This window comes from Diadema setosum, unplaced genomic scaffold (genome assembly GCF_964275005.1).
Source record: "Diadema setosum unplaced genomic scaffold, eeDiaSeto1 scaffold_37, whole genome shotgun sequence".
Lineage (NCBI taxonomy): Eukaryota > Metazoa > Echinodermata > Echinoidea > Diadematoida > Diadematidae > Diadema > Diadema setosum.
In genome coordinates this window covers 191478-205054 of record NW_027307663.1, presented here as the reverse complement: position 1 = coordinate 205054, position 13577 = coordinate 191478, and the positions used below count along the sequence as shown (strand labels likewise).

The 13577-nt window shown below is 41.2% G+C and overlaps 1 protein-coding gene across 1 annotated transcript; it reads right to left on the bottom strand.

Annotated features, from left to right (window-relative positions):
* Nucleotides 1–1238: 1238 nt before the first annotated feature.
* LOC140245817 (uncharacterized) lies at nucleotides 1239–4027 on the bottom strand. The gene is made up of 2 exons (XM_072325321.1): nucleotides 2507–4027; nucleotides 1239–2042 (listed from the first exon to the last, which is right to left on the bottom strand). The coding sequence occupies exons 1-2, from the start codon at nucleotides 4025–4027 to the stop codon at nucleotides 1239–1241; spliced, it is 2325 nt and encodes a 774-aa protein (XP_072181422.1).
* Between the last annotated feature and the right edge of the window lie 9550 nt (nucleotides 4028–13577).

Genomic DNA, 13577 nt, shown 5'->3' with positions numbered 1-13577 from the left:
CAAGATAGATCACTCTCCCAAAAAAGCGTAGTACGTCATGGGTGCGGGCGGTCGCCATTTTAGTAAGCAAGTTTAGTGTTTACGAATTCTGTCTACATGAAGACCTAATTCTCTTCTGGTACGTCGAAGACTTCAAAGATGTCGCGATCATGTGCTCATTGTTCAGCTATAAACTGTTCAAATCGACAGTCCAAAAGGCCAGATTTGTCATTTTTCAGGTTCCCGAAAAACAAAGAAAGGTATGTGGACCTCTATATATCATGTTTTATATTTATAAATAGACTGGGATGTCAACGAAACGCTAGCACTCATTGTAGTCCCCCATATGCATAATAGTGATGTTTGTATGTTGAAAGAAGGTAGCTGCACTGTCTGAGCAGGTAAAAAGGTGAAGAAATTAAGAAGTAAAATTCTGTCAAGTGTCAAAAACAGGTTCAGGTACACACGTATATGTAGCTCAGTCATGTAGTGTAAGTTCATTTATTTAATGATCTGGTGAATTAATAAATTCAAAGTCAAATTCCCTCAACTGAAATTAGTGACACTCACACTGTCTGACAACAGACAAGTGACAGTGGCAAAACTTATTTGAAGTCAGACTCGGCTCAGATGGCGAAGAAATATCCTAATTGTTTTCTTCACACTCAATCTTTGTGCACTGTCGATGGACTGACTGAAATATCTGCGTGCAAGGATTTTCACGCAGTAGTTGAACTTTATATGTTCAATAGTCTGTAAAGTTTAAAATAGTAAAGAGCATGACTGCCGAGAACTGGTTGACGTCGAAAAGTGTATAGTCTACTCTAGTCTTAAAGACTTTCAGCTTGGTCTAATAAACTGTCGATGTTATGTGTACAATTGTCATTGAATGTTCATGTTCATTGAGCCGATACATAACCCTAAATGGAATATGTGCACTTTGTGCAGTGTAAGCTACCTTGTATTGGTCTAGACCATGTGATTCTTCTTCTTCTTCTTCCGATAAAGTGCTGCCCTCAAATGGTCGAGGATGAACGCACTGCGAGAACATGCGCATACGCTGCACCGGGGCAACAGAAATTTGAAATCAGGTGAAAAATATTTACAGGTGCGAGTAAAAAATCTCTGGATGAAGAGTTACATCCTACAGAGTTCCCTCAGCGCAGTTTTGAAGGCGATGAGGGATGGGTATGTGGCAGGATCAACAGGCAGGCTGTTCCAGTCCCGGATGGTGCGTGGGAAGAATGAGTTGGCATACGCTATAGTACTGGTGTGGGGGATAGTGAATCGGGAACAGTGTCCTCTGGTAGATGTTGGAGCTGGGTCAGGTAAGTCTGCCAATGGATGTCAACCAAGTGATGTCTGATCTTATACATCATCAACAGACGATTTTGGGAGCGACGTTCCTGCAGTGGATGCCACTTGAGATGATCCAGCATGGCTGTGACGCTGCTAGATCTTTCGAAGTCGCCCGTGACAAATCGAGCTGCACTTCTCTGAACCTGCTCAAGCTTGTGTATGTTCCGTTGTGTGTGCGGATCCCATGAAGTCGCTGCGTATTCGACAGTTGGTCGGATGAGTGTTGTGTAGACAGTTTCTTTGACTTTTTGGCTGCTATGACGTAGGTTGCGTGAGAAGAAGGCTCGAGTACCATTGGCTTTCTTGGTGACGGTATCCACATGATTGTTGAAATTCAATCTTGAATCGATATGGACACCCAGGTATTTGGTTGAGCGGACAACTTGTAGTACATGGTCTTGAATGGTGTAGGAGGCAGGAACGGGATTCCTCTTGTTGGTGACCTGCAAGACCTGACTCTTGGTAGCATTAAATCGCATCAGCCATTTCGCTTCCCATTCTTGAACTGCATCTAAGTCCCTCTGCAAGCGGGTTGAGTCAGCAGGTGAAGAAATGTGCCTGTAAACCACACTATCATCAGCGTATAGTCTGACAGATGAACTTGAGATGCAGTCCGGCAGGTCGTTGATGAAGATGAGGAAGAGCAGGGGGCCCAAGACACTTCCTTGTGGGACTCCCGATGTAACAGGGGATTCCCTGCTCTCCTAGCCATCAACAAGAACAGATTGTGTGCGTGAGTGGAGGAAATCAAATATCCAATCTGCTGTTTTACCACAGATTCCATAGTGCTGGACCTTCTCCATGAGATGTCGATGGGAGACTTTATCGAAAGCCTTCTCATAATCGAGAAGGACCACATCAATTTGTGACTTCATGTCTAAACCCTTGGCAAGGTCATCCAGCATGCAGATGAGTTGTGTTTCGCACGATCTCAGTTTGCGGAAACCATGCTGGGCATCCGAAATGATGTTGTTGTCAGTCAGGTGACGGATTACAGCACAGTGAATTATGTGTTCACACAGGTTACACAGTACGGATGTTAGAGAAATGGGTCTGTAGTTTGCAGCATCAGAGCGACTTCCTTTCTTGAACAATGGAACGATCTGAGCCTTCTTCCACTGTGAAGGCACTTTTCCTTTCTGATAGAAGCTTGGGAAAGTAAAGTCACTGCTGGTGCAATATCCACGGCTGCTTGTTTCAGAAGCATAGTTGGTATCCCATCAGGACCTGAGGCAGTGAAGGACTTGAGATTTTTCAAAAGCTTGATCACTCCGTTTTCACTGACTTGGATGTTATCCATAGTGGGGTACTCCTTGTCCTCAAGGTCTGGGATAGGGGCTCCATCATCAATTGAAAAGACAGATGAAAATTGCCTGTTCAAGATGTTGGCTTTAGATCTTGGGTCCGAATGAAGGAAACCTCCATCTTTCAGTGGAGCAACACCTATGTGGTCGCAACGCTTAGCTTTCTCTAAAGCACCCAACTTCTTGTTTCTGCAGCCAGCTGGTACACTGTGGATGATGTCGTGCACATAATTGTTGTAGGATTTACGGCACATTTTTTGGGCTTCTTTCTTGAGGAGCTTGAAGCGGTCCCAGTCCCTGGTCATATTCGTCTGGCGGGCCTTTTTGAAGGCACGACGTTTGCGTCTCAGGATGCGTTTGGTTTTGGAATTAAACCACGGTTGATTGACTCTAGTTGAGGTCATCTTGGAAGGAACACAGTCACTGATGATCAAATCAAGTTCCTGCTGCAGAGCGTCGGCAAGGTCATCGACTGATGTAGAAGTATTGAAACTGGAGGTATAGCTGGTTGACATCTGTTGTACCCTTGAGCGGATGACGTCAAAATCGGTCTTATTCCATAGAAGAATCTTGCGTCGAATGGGCTTTCTTCTGCTGGCTTGTACGTTAGCATCCATGAAGACAAGATCATGATCACTTAGAGCAGGAAGACCTGAACATCTATTTGTGAGGGAAGGCCTGTTTGTCAAGATGATGTCAAGTGTGTTATCCCCTCTGGTTGGAAAATCAGCCATTTGCTCAAGACCTGCCGACTCCAGTAGATACAAGAAAGTCTCATTGATGGTACGCCGGTACTGATGCGAGATGATGCTGGAGGTTTCCCAGTTGATATCTGGCAGATTTATGTCTCCAGCAAACCAAACTGCGGCACCTGGATTGTCCTGGCAATGCTGGCTGATGGTACTGCACAGATCTACCATGTAGTCAACATTATTGTTAGTTGGTCTGTAGAAAGAGGCAACAACGATAGACTGTTTGTTGTTGACAATCTTAGCAGCAACTAGCTCAGCTTCAGTCTTGATTGAGATCTGGTGGTTATTCAAGCTACTATGGACAGCAAGTAGCGCACCGCCGTAACCATCCTGGCGATCAATGCGATAAACATCAAATCCAGGAGGGAAGATTTCTCCATTTGAAATCCCTGGTTTAAGCCACGTTTCGCAACCAAAAACAACATCAGGCTTGACTGCATCCAAAACACTCCAGAATTCTTCACGCTTCCCGAAAATGCTCTGGAAATTAACCTCGAGAAAGCGGAGGTTCTGAAAGGATTGATGAGATTTGGTCTTGGAGCTCGGAGATGATTTAGCGAGAGGGGAACCGAGTTGACTTGAACTTGTGGAGCTTGTTGAGGGGTGAGTGTGAGAAGTGTTAGAAGTGTCCATAGTGCTAGATCCATCAAGTTCTGTAGAGTTAAAGAGCCCTGAGGAAAAGTTAGGTAATCCACAGTGACAGCACTCCCATGGAAGATCACTTCTTCCGAGGTTATCTAACGCAGAATCTGACAGGCCCACACACTCCGAGTATAAACCATGTGTTACACGACTCGCACAGGATACTGGCTTTTGCACCTTTGTATTTGGTACAAGCTTTATTACACTCCCCACAGGGGTACTTGGGCTTGCGAGGGCCAGGGTTGCATTCTATGTCACCAGAAAGCAAGAGATTACTCTGGGTGAAATAGTTCAAGGCAATCAGGAGGTATGCACTCTTGAGTATAGTCACTTGTGCGTGCATGTTCATAATGATGATAGAAAGTCTAAGTCTAAGAACATGTTGAACAGTTATGAACACGTCTAATCAATGCTGACACAGTCACTCGTGTATTGTAATCAAAAGAACAACATTAATATTAATATGTGCCAGGAGGATGTGCTATGGGTGAGAGTCATGCACATGCAAGAGCAGTAACCTGTTGAACTCCTGCACTGACAGTAGCAAAACTAACTAGAGCATTTGTGAAGCAGTCATAGTAGAACACAGTCACAGTGAAACTTCATGATGTACTATAGACAATGTTGTACGTTGCAGATAGTGAAGCAATCATGCACATGCAAATTCGAGGCAAGCAACTGTAGTAAAAAATCAGTGATAAGGTCACTCGTCACTCAGTTACTCATTGTCGGAATTGGCTATACATACAGTACGTTGACGCTGGTGAGAGCATGTAAGCATGCAGCATGACTGTATAGGCCTAGTACATAGAGGTAGTACTAGTGTAGTACACGTGTAGTACAATACAGGACGGTAGGTACTACAGCAAATGCCGTGGGGGAGACATCTTTAGATGTTACAAACACTCAGGCTGAATCCATGAGTTCATCATACATCATGATGTATTTTATAGACAATGATGTAAGTTGCAGGTAATGAAGCAATCATGCACATGCAAATTCGAGGTAAGCAACTGTACTAAAAATCAGTGATAAGGTCACTCGTCATTCATCACTCAGTTACTCATTGACAGAATCGGCTATACATACAGAACGTGACGCTGGTGATAGCATGCGAGCATGCAGTATGGCTGTAGTAGTAGTAGTGCACGCGTAGTACAATACAGGACGGTAGGTACTACAGCAAACGCCGTGGAGGAGACATCTTCAGAGACTCCAACCCCAAGCACCTTCTGATCTGGAGATTCTCCCGCCCGAAACTCCTAGCAAACGGGAGACACCAAGTTGATGTGTGCGAAGCGCGAAGTTCCTTAGGATTCTAGATGTTCTCTGGTGCTATCTAAGGTTTATTTTTTCAACATACGATAGAAATAAGTAAGAAATCCTTTCCACCGGGAGACACAGAGCCAGGGCGGGAGAAATCAAATCTCAAACGGGAGAACGGGAGATTGTGCAAAAATGGGAGATCTCCCGTCGAAAACGGGAGAGTTGGAGTCTCGATCTGCATCTTTAGCTGTTAAAAAACACTCAGTAGGGTGAAAAATAAGCTGAATCCATGAAGGCATGAGTTCAGGAGACATCAGAACACCGGTATGTTGAAAATAATCAGCAAATGATCAGAAAAACCAGTAAAAAGAGTAATGTAAGAAAATTTGCGGCACGAGAAATCAAAACTCCATGCTGCCCGATGCCACGCATGCGCACTTTTTTTCAGATTATGTCAGAAAAACAAATCCTCATTTAAATTCAACTCATTTACTTAAAAAAGGTGATTGTCTGTGATTAACTTGCTTTAAAGCCTTAAGTATTAGAGAAAGAGAGGTCAGATAGGAAGGAAAGGGAGATGGAGAACTTCCATGTCTTACTTTAATGGAAATTTACTTCTTTCCTCTATTTATCTTTTACTCCAGATGTCAGCGATGGGTACAAAACACCAGACGCGAAGACCTCCTTAATCGGACGACTCTTTACCTCTCAAACAACTGCCGCTTATGTTCAGAGCACTTCACAGATGACCAGTTCTCTAACCGTCAGATTAAAAACAGGCTAAAGTGGAATGCAGGTCCGACTGTCTTTCAAGTTCCCAATCCCCCCAAACCTCAGTCCACACCACGCCGTCCTATCAAAAGGAAGTGCACTGATGATGACTCTCATACAACAGTGAAGCAAAGAAAAGGTAAGTGTACATGCCCATTCTGCATCGAGGCAACTTCTTCTTTATCTTGTTTGCCAAAGAGCACTTCTTAATGTTGTTGAATGGAGCCTTCTGTTCATTTACATGGAATAATTACATATAGTTGAATAGGGACTAGCCCACTGAAGTAACTGAAAAGTACTTTATCCAACTTATCTTTAAAAGCACAATTACATTACCAAATAATTTTCATATATGAGTAGAATGGCGCTTGCACACAGATATACGAAATTACAAAGTCACCATTATGAATTACCACCTGCCCCAGGCTGTATTTTAAACTTCAAATGAGATGAAATAAAAATATAAAAAAAGAAGTATAATCATAATGTATTTATTCTATATAGGCTGAAAAATGGTAAGAAAATACATGTACCCATTTTAAAACATTGATTGAGGGTGTTATTCTTAAAATTGTTTGTCGTTTGTTCTAACTTTTGTTTTATCTTCCTGAGATAAAACATCGCTAAAATTGTTTTAAATTGGTCTTCTGAAAATTGTTTACCTCTGGAAGACCGCCCCTAATTTTATCTTTGCCATACCCATTTGTTGGGAGCTAACGAGTCCACGACTCACAATTGATTCATGTTTGTAAGTCAACCGATGAAAACATCGCTTGTGCCAAAGCATATATATATGTCTTCGCATTGCGCGTATCTACTTGCGGGCATGTTTAACTAATGTACGCATCTAATATTCTGTCTTGCTGCACTATATCCATGTTTCTGCCAGTTTACGCATTAGAGTGTGGATGGTAATATATTACTCAAAATTTAAGCACGGGAAGAGACAGGAGGATGGGACGAAAGATAAAACAACAGTTATAACAAAAGGTAACACAGTTTTCAGAATACTGATTTTGTTTAAAGGCAGAAGATAAAGCATTTTAGAGATAAAACAATTTTTTAGAATACCGCCCCTAGAGTTCAATTTCCAAAAGTGATTCAGTATTGTGATGAATGAAAAATTGACACATGGATTAATGATTGTTTTTTTTTTTTTTCTTATGTTCACTGTAGTGACCTACTCTGTCCTGACTGAACATGCATACAGTAAACCAACGGTGGACAGCCCCAGTTCTGAAAGCCCAGGAAATTCTACACCCGCTCCTTCATCATTCACGCCATCGCCTGAACCGTTCGAGCAACTTTCAGCCAGGAAACAGAGTAAACCTCTCAGAAAAGAACGACAGAAAACATTTCGTTTGAAACAAAAGGTGGCATCACTCAAAAAATCCATGGAAACAGCAGCAAAAGAATCAAAATCTGTAGAGGAATTGATTAAAAGTGCAAAACAATTCCTTGATGAGCCTGCCATGTCATTCTTTGCTTCACAGCTTCGTAATTCGACCCACCGTCGTAAAGCAAAGGGAAGGAGGTGGTCATAAATGATGACAAAGTTCTTGCCCTGTCGCTGTACCATCAGAGTCCAAAGGCATACATTTTCTGTCAACGGGTTTTTACACTCCCTTCTGTTCCGTCACTACGCCGCTGGCTCAGCAACATAAAGGTTCGGCCTGGATTTCCACAGAGAGTGTTTGATTTGTTGAAGGACAAAGTGGCTTGCATGAGTGATAAGGACAAACTGTGTGTCGTAACATTTGACGAAATGAGCCTCAGAGCAGGCTTTTCTTACAACATTACAGAGGATGCTGTTGAGGGGTTCGAAGATTTTGGATCGTTGGGGAGAACAGAGAAACCGGCAAACCATGCACTATGGTTCGAGGACTAATCGGGAAATGGAAGCAGCCAATTGGCTACTTCTTGTCTAAAGATGTAACCCCAACAGGCAAACTTGAATCACTTTTGAAAGAGTGTCTCAGCAAGGTGTCTGAAATAGGACTTGTACCCAAAGCGGCAGTTTGTGACCAGGGTTCAAGCAATGTTGCTTTATATAAACGTCTCAATGTCACTGAAGAGAAACCTTTCTTTTATCATGGAAGTAACAAGGTCTTCTGCTTGCATAAACCACCCCACCTTTTGAAAAATACTCGTTCCAATCTAGAGAAGTATGTATTCTGCATCGACACAGAAGGCGTTAAGAAGCACATCAAGTGGTCTTACATTCGACAATTTTATGATTTTGATTCACAATTACCAATCCGAAAGGCAACTAAACTAACTAAAGGACACTTTGATTTAACAAGCTTCTCAAAGATGAGAGTGAATAAGGCTGCACAAGTTATCAGCCGTACCGTTGCAGCTGGTATATACACTTACTCAGCATTAGGAAAACTTCCTGCTGAAGCAGTTCACACCGCCGAGTTCGTTGTAGGTCCATGATTGAAACCATAGACAGCCTGTTTGATGGCCTGAATAGCAGATTCTTCAAGGATACAAAGAAAATGAAACGACCCATCTCATCCAAATCGGAGCACATGGAATATTTCAAAACCTGTGTTCCGGTGCTCGCAAATCTGAAGGTGCTGGAATCAAGAAATGTCCTATTCATCAAGGGATGGCAACTTGCTATTTCCTGTGTAACACAGTTGTGGGAGCATCTAAAGGTAGAAGAGGGAGTGAAGTACCTGTTCACTTCTCGCCTCAACCAGGACATCGCTGAGAACTTATTCTCTGTTGTGCGGAGGAAAGGTGGCTGCAGGGATAATCCCTCTTCCAAAGAGTTCCGTTGTGCACTGAGAATGGTCATGGTAGCCGAACTCCTTAAGCCAGCAAGTGGAGCCAATTGCTCATCCGACTCAGATAAATTTGTACTAACACTTCAGAACTTGACAAGCAGGAAACGGATTTGTATGCCACAGACTTCCAGCATATCATGTCCAAAAAGAAACATTGGTGCCCTTAATGTTCAGCTTGATCTACCAGAACAGAATACCTTGCAGTACATTGCCGGTTATCTGTGTCACAGAGTTCTTAGTGGACATGAACTGCTTTCATCATGTCACGTGTGTAGATCAGCTCTGCTAGCAAGTGATCCTGAGCTGAATGACCCGTGCCTTCTCTTCATTCATAATAAGGCATATGACACTTCCAAGTCGGACTTTGGTGCTCTTAAGGTACCTTCAGATGAGTTTGTTGCTTTCTGTTCTCAATGTGAAGAAGTATTTCGCACAGAGTTCGGTGATGCCAAGATGACAAGAGAAAACATCTGCCATCTCCTTAGGCAAAGTATGTGTGAGCTTGATTCCTGCAAGGCACTTGCTACATGTCATGAAAAAGTTAAGTCCAGAATCGTAACTGTGTTTGTAAATGTGCGTGTGCAGTTACGCTCTGAAATTCAAGAACAGAAAACTTCAAGAAATTACTATCAAAAGGAAATGCAGGAAACTACAAAAAGTGTCACACAAGTAAAACTACAATAACTCTGTTGCGTCAGTCTATCTTGCCATGAATCTGAAAATATTTGTACAGATGTAAATTTTCGATGTATGCCACTTCTTCTGAGGGCAAAGGTTGATATGTAAAAATGTCTTTCACATATTGAGGGTTATAGTAATGGCTGATTATACAGACAGGTGTATTTATGTGTGCTGATAAACCTCGAACGGTTACAAGCTTCATGTGTATGCAGAGATGACATTGACATTTATCCCTCTTATAACATAGATATTCAAGAGTTTGTGAGAGACTACATGCCTGCCTCTGCAACAGTTGTATTCCTCGCGTCAAGATTGCCTAATAGCTTGGAAGTTTCCACTGTATGTGTGAAAAATAACATTTGTTGTGCAAACACTCACCAATTTTCACTGTGCAGTTATTTTTTCCTGCACCTTTTCAACATGACGCAACAAATATTGTGTACATTATGTTCGTTCAGTTTGTTTCTTTTTTTTTTGTTTACATTTACCCAATGTCCACGTTTTCCCTTGATGGAAAAAGATTGAAAGAAACTTCTCGATTTGTAATTGTTTTTGGACTGTAAGGATATTGAAATTGAGACCCAAAATGTACATCCTTACATGTTGCTCCACAGTCAAGTAATGAAGTTGCATGTAATATCAATGCAATGTATACCTTGTTTCTGAAGTCTGTAATATCATTGACATCTCCATATTGTGCATGGGAAATCTAAAAACAAATCTGTTTGAACATGGAGGATAACAGTATAAGTACAGTAACAACATCAAGATAATATTTACTAGTACAGTATGTTGACTTTGCCCTATGAATTGCATAAATGTTTCTTTTTCCAGTATGAAAGTCCTGTTTTAAGATTTACGCACATACTGTATGAAAATGTCAAGTTCAGTTAATTCTTATTACATAATATCTATTATAAATACCATATACCGCAATAGATAACGTCTTCAACCTTATAATATTTGTTGTTGGCACAATTGATATACAGGTTAGTTTAAGTTGCACAGTCCCAAATATATTTTTGCATTGCTTCTTGATCCACATACAATGTATAATATGCACTGTATGCAGATTCGTTTTGCAGTGTGCAACATGGTGAATTTTGAAGACAGTCACATCACGTCTTGTACCCTATTTCTCACTAATAAATTGCTAGTTAAAGTTTTACCAACTTAACAGTATGAATAAAACTTGTGTCATTGGGGGGGGGGGGGAACTGCCCCCCAATAAATACATAAATCACTTTGTTCCACTATTTTAATGAATTCTCACTACAAATAAAGACCCGCCCCCCCCCCCCCCCCCGAGTTAACATTGTTGGACCATTTTATGACCTGTTCTCTGCTTGCGACCATTTTAATTTTTTTTTTCTTACCAGCTAGGCAGCTCGCAAGGTTGTCCTGCTTCTGGAAACTCACCCCACCCTCTCACTCCACCCTGGCCAAGCCAAGTAGTTGGGAGGGGGTGTTGTGCTATTTGTAGAAGAGTTACTGGTTCATTTTCTTAGATTACCCTGGATCATGAAACATGCAAGAGATTTGTAATTGACCCTGCTCCCAGGAAAAAAAGTTGAATGCCGATACCCTAACAAGTTAGGGAAACACACACACACACTCACATGCATGCATGCACACACATACATGTACACACACACACACACACACAACACACACACACACACACACACACTTCAACAAAATCCATCAGAAAAATTTCAAGAAATCAATTGGATTGCAAAAGTAAAAGTAAAAGTCAGGTACATACACTTGTTACTTTTAATAAATTGATTCAAACTGGTTTTGAAAATACATTTTCTTTCATCCCGATCTCAACACAGAAATGCTGAGAAGTTTAACACCATTAAGATATACATCAAAAAGGAATGGAAATACTTGGAATGGGCATGATATCGAGAACAGCATCAGAAAAAAAATGAACTCATAATGTGTACGCATTCAAATAAAACCTGGATGTTCTGTCATACATTACTGTATGTAACTTGTCAACACATATGCACCTTCTTTCAAATTGGAGCACTGTAAGTCCTACTGGTTGCATGCAGTCATGAAGCATTAATGTAAAAACTACTGTAGATAAGATGCGAGTTTCGAGGAACCATGAAAGTCAACGATGAAACTCAAGGTCTTCAAGGTCCTGAACTTACACTACATCTGTTCACTGATAATATTAGTGATTTATACACTGTATCATTCATACTGCCACACATCACATCATCAGACCTATAAAATCTGTTGTAATTTGAAATCAAATGTGAAAATAATGAAAATTATATGACTGACGTACACTTTATTATAAAGCAAGCAAAATTGTGTGTCCAAAGCCAGTGAAGGTACATACATGTACATGCAGAAATTTATCACCTTTTCATGCAAACTTCACTAAAGCCTAAAGGCACCAAGTTAACAATTATTTTGGGATTGGACTATGGGTCCAGAAGGTAATTGCCAGGCTTCAAGAGAAAAAAAAATAAAAAAAGAAGCATGGAGAGAGAGCGCACTTTATCACCGAGCAGCATTGTAGGCCCTCTTCGCCTGTGTTGCTCGATCAACGGCACTTGCTTACTAAAATGGCGGACGTTCCTCTCCATTGCGTACTACACCCTAATGTACGTGTTTTCCACCGAACTAAAACATAGTGGAATGCGTGTCCCTATTCCCAACATACACGAGACCGTGCAGCCAAATTTACCGTGTTGCGTCGCCATCTTGTTAGGTCAATTTTTCCTTATATGGAGTGCACGCTTAGGCGCGGTCAGACTGGGCCACTGGTACGCGCGCAAGCAAGAGTACGCCGTCCAGTGGCTAGTGATTATGACATAACAATGCACGTTTGTACATGACAATGGCCTTGCGCTTCGGAGACATAGCCCGCAAACAGATCGAGAAGTTTGGCGGAAAGTTACGTGGAAAGTTTGCGGTCACACTGGCAAAACTTCGAGTTAAACTTCTCGATCTTTTGCCAGTCTGACAAAGTCGATAAAAAGGGTCTAGAGCTCGACGAAATCATGTGTGCACGGGCGCTGTGTGTAGGCTGTATGGCGGCTATGCGGAGGACTCACATTAGTTCTTTTAACATGTTTGCGGCGTTTTTGTTTTTTTGTTTTTTTTTTTTTTTTGCTGTTGAATTTCTAGATTGCTTTATCAAATCTAGAATTACATATGCACCGTAAATAAATCAAGTTTCTTCATTAATAAGCACTTTAATTTAGGCATAATACTCGCCACTAAAAGAAGTTAGGCCCAGAGTTTCAGTTGCTCATCAAAAGCAGGCAAGATCCTGCGTCTGTCTTATTGCTTCATATCATCAGTGCTTCCACTTTTCAAGGTCAGTCCTCCTGAAATCGACACTAAAAACTCCCGGAATTTACAAGAATATCCTGGAATTTTTCAAACAGGCTACAAATACATGATTAATTGTGAGGTAAAAATGACAGAGGTAAAAATGTCATAGTAAAATGGCAGAGGTAGAAATGGCAGAGGCAAAAATGGCAGAGGTAAAAATGGCAGAAGAAAAAATGGCAGAGGTAAAATGTCAGAAGTAATGAGAGCGATTTCGTCAGAGGTAAACGTATGAAGAGGTTTTGAATAATGACCTTTAGCCAGAGCAAACTGTATTTATCAAATTATCAAATCCAAATTGCAGATTTGAAGAATATTTATTGAATTATGTTTTAAAAAGATGACAGCACTCTCATTATTCTGATTTTGATTCAAGTGCAGTGGCGTAATCTGTCTGTTCAGAGGAATAATAAACCAGCTAAAAAAGAGCCTAGTATAGGCCTATGGGAAATTATCATTATTATTATTATTACTGAAGGGGGTTTCAACAATGCTGCATAGCCCTTAAACAGTATAATCCTATAAGTTGTTTCGCCCAATGAAGTTATCACACACACAAACATACACACACACACACACACACAAACACACACACACGCACGAACCCACTTTTGGTATAAATATATACTTCTATACGCAGATATACAACATTTACTCTCACATACACA

What these genes read in the sequence shown, in the direction of transcription:
- LOC140245817 (XM_072325321.1), bottom strand. Translation starts at nt 4,027, where the DNA reads ATGGACACTTCTAACACTTCTCACACTCACCCCTCAACAAGCTCCACA. An exon ending in CCGTGGATATTGCACCAGCA is followed by an intron (nt 2,043 to 2,506) that starts GTGACTTTACTT and finishes GTTGATGGCTAG; the next exon opens with GAGAGCAGGGAATCCCCTGT.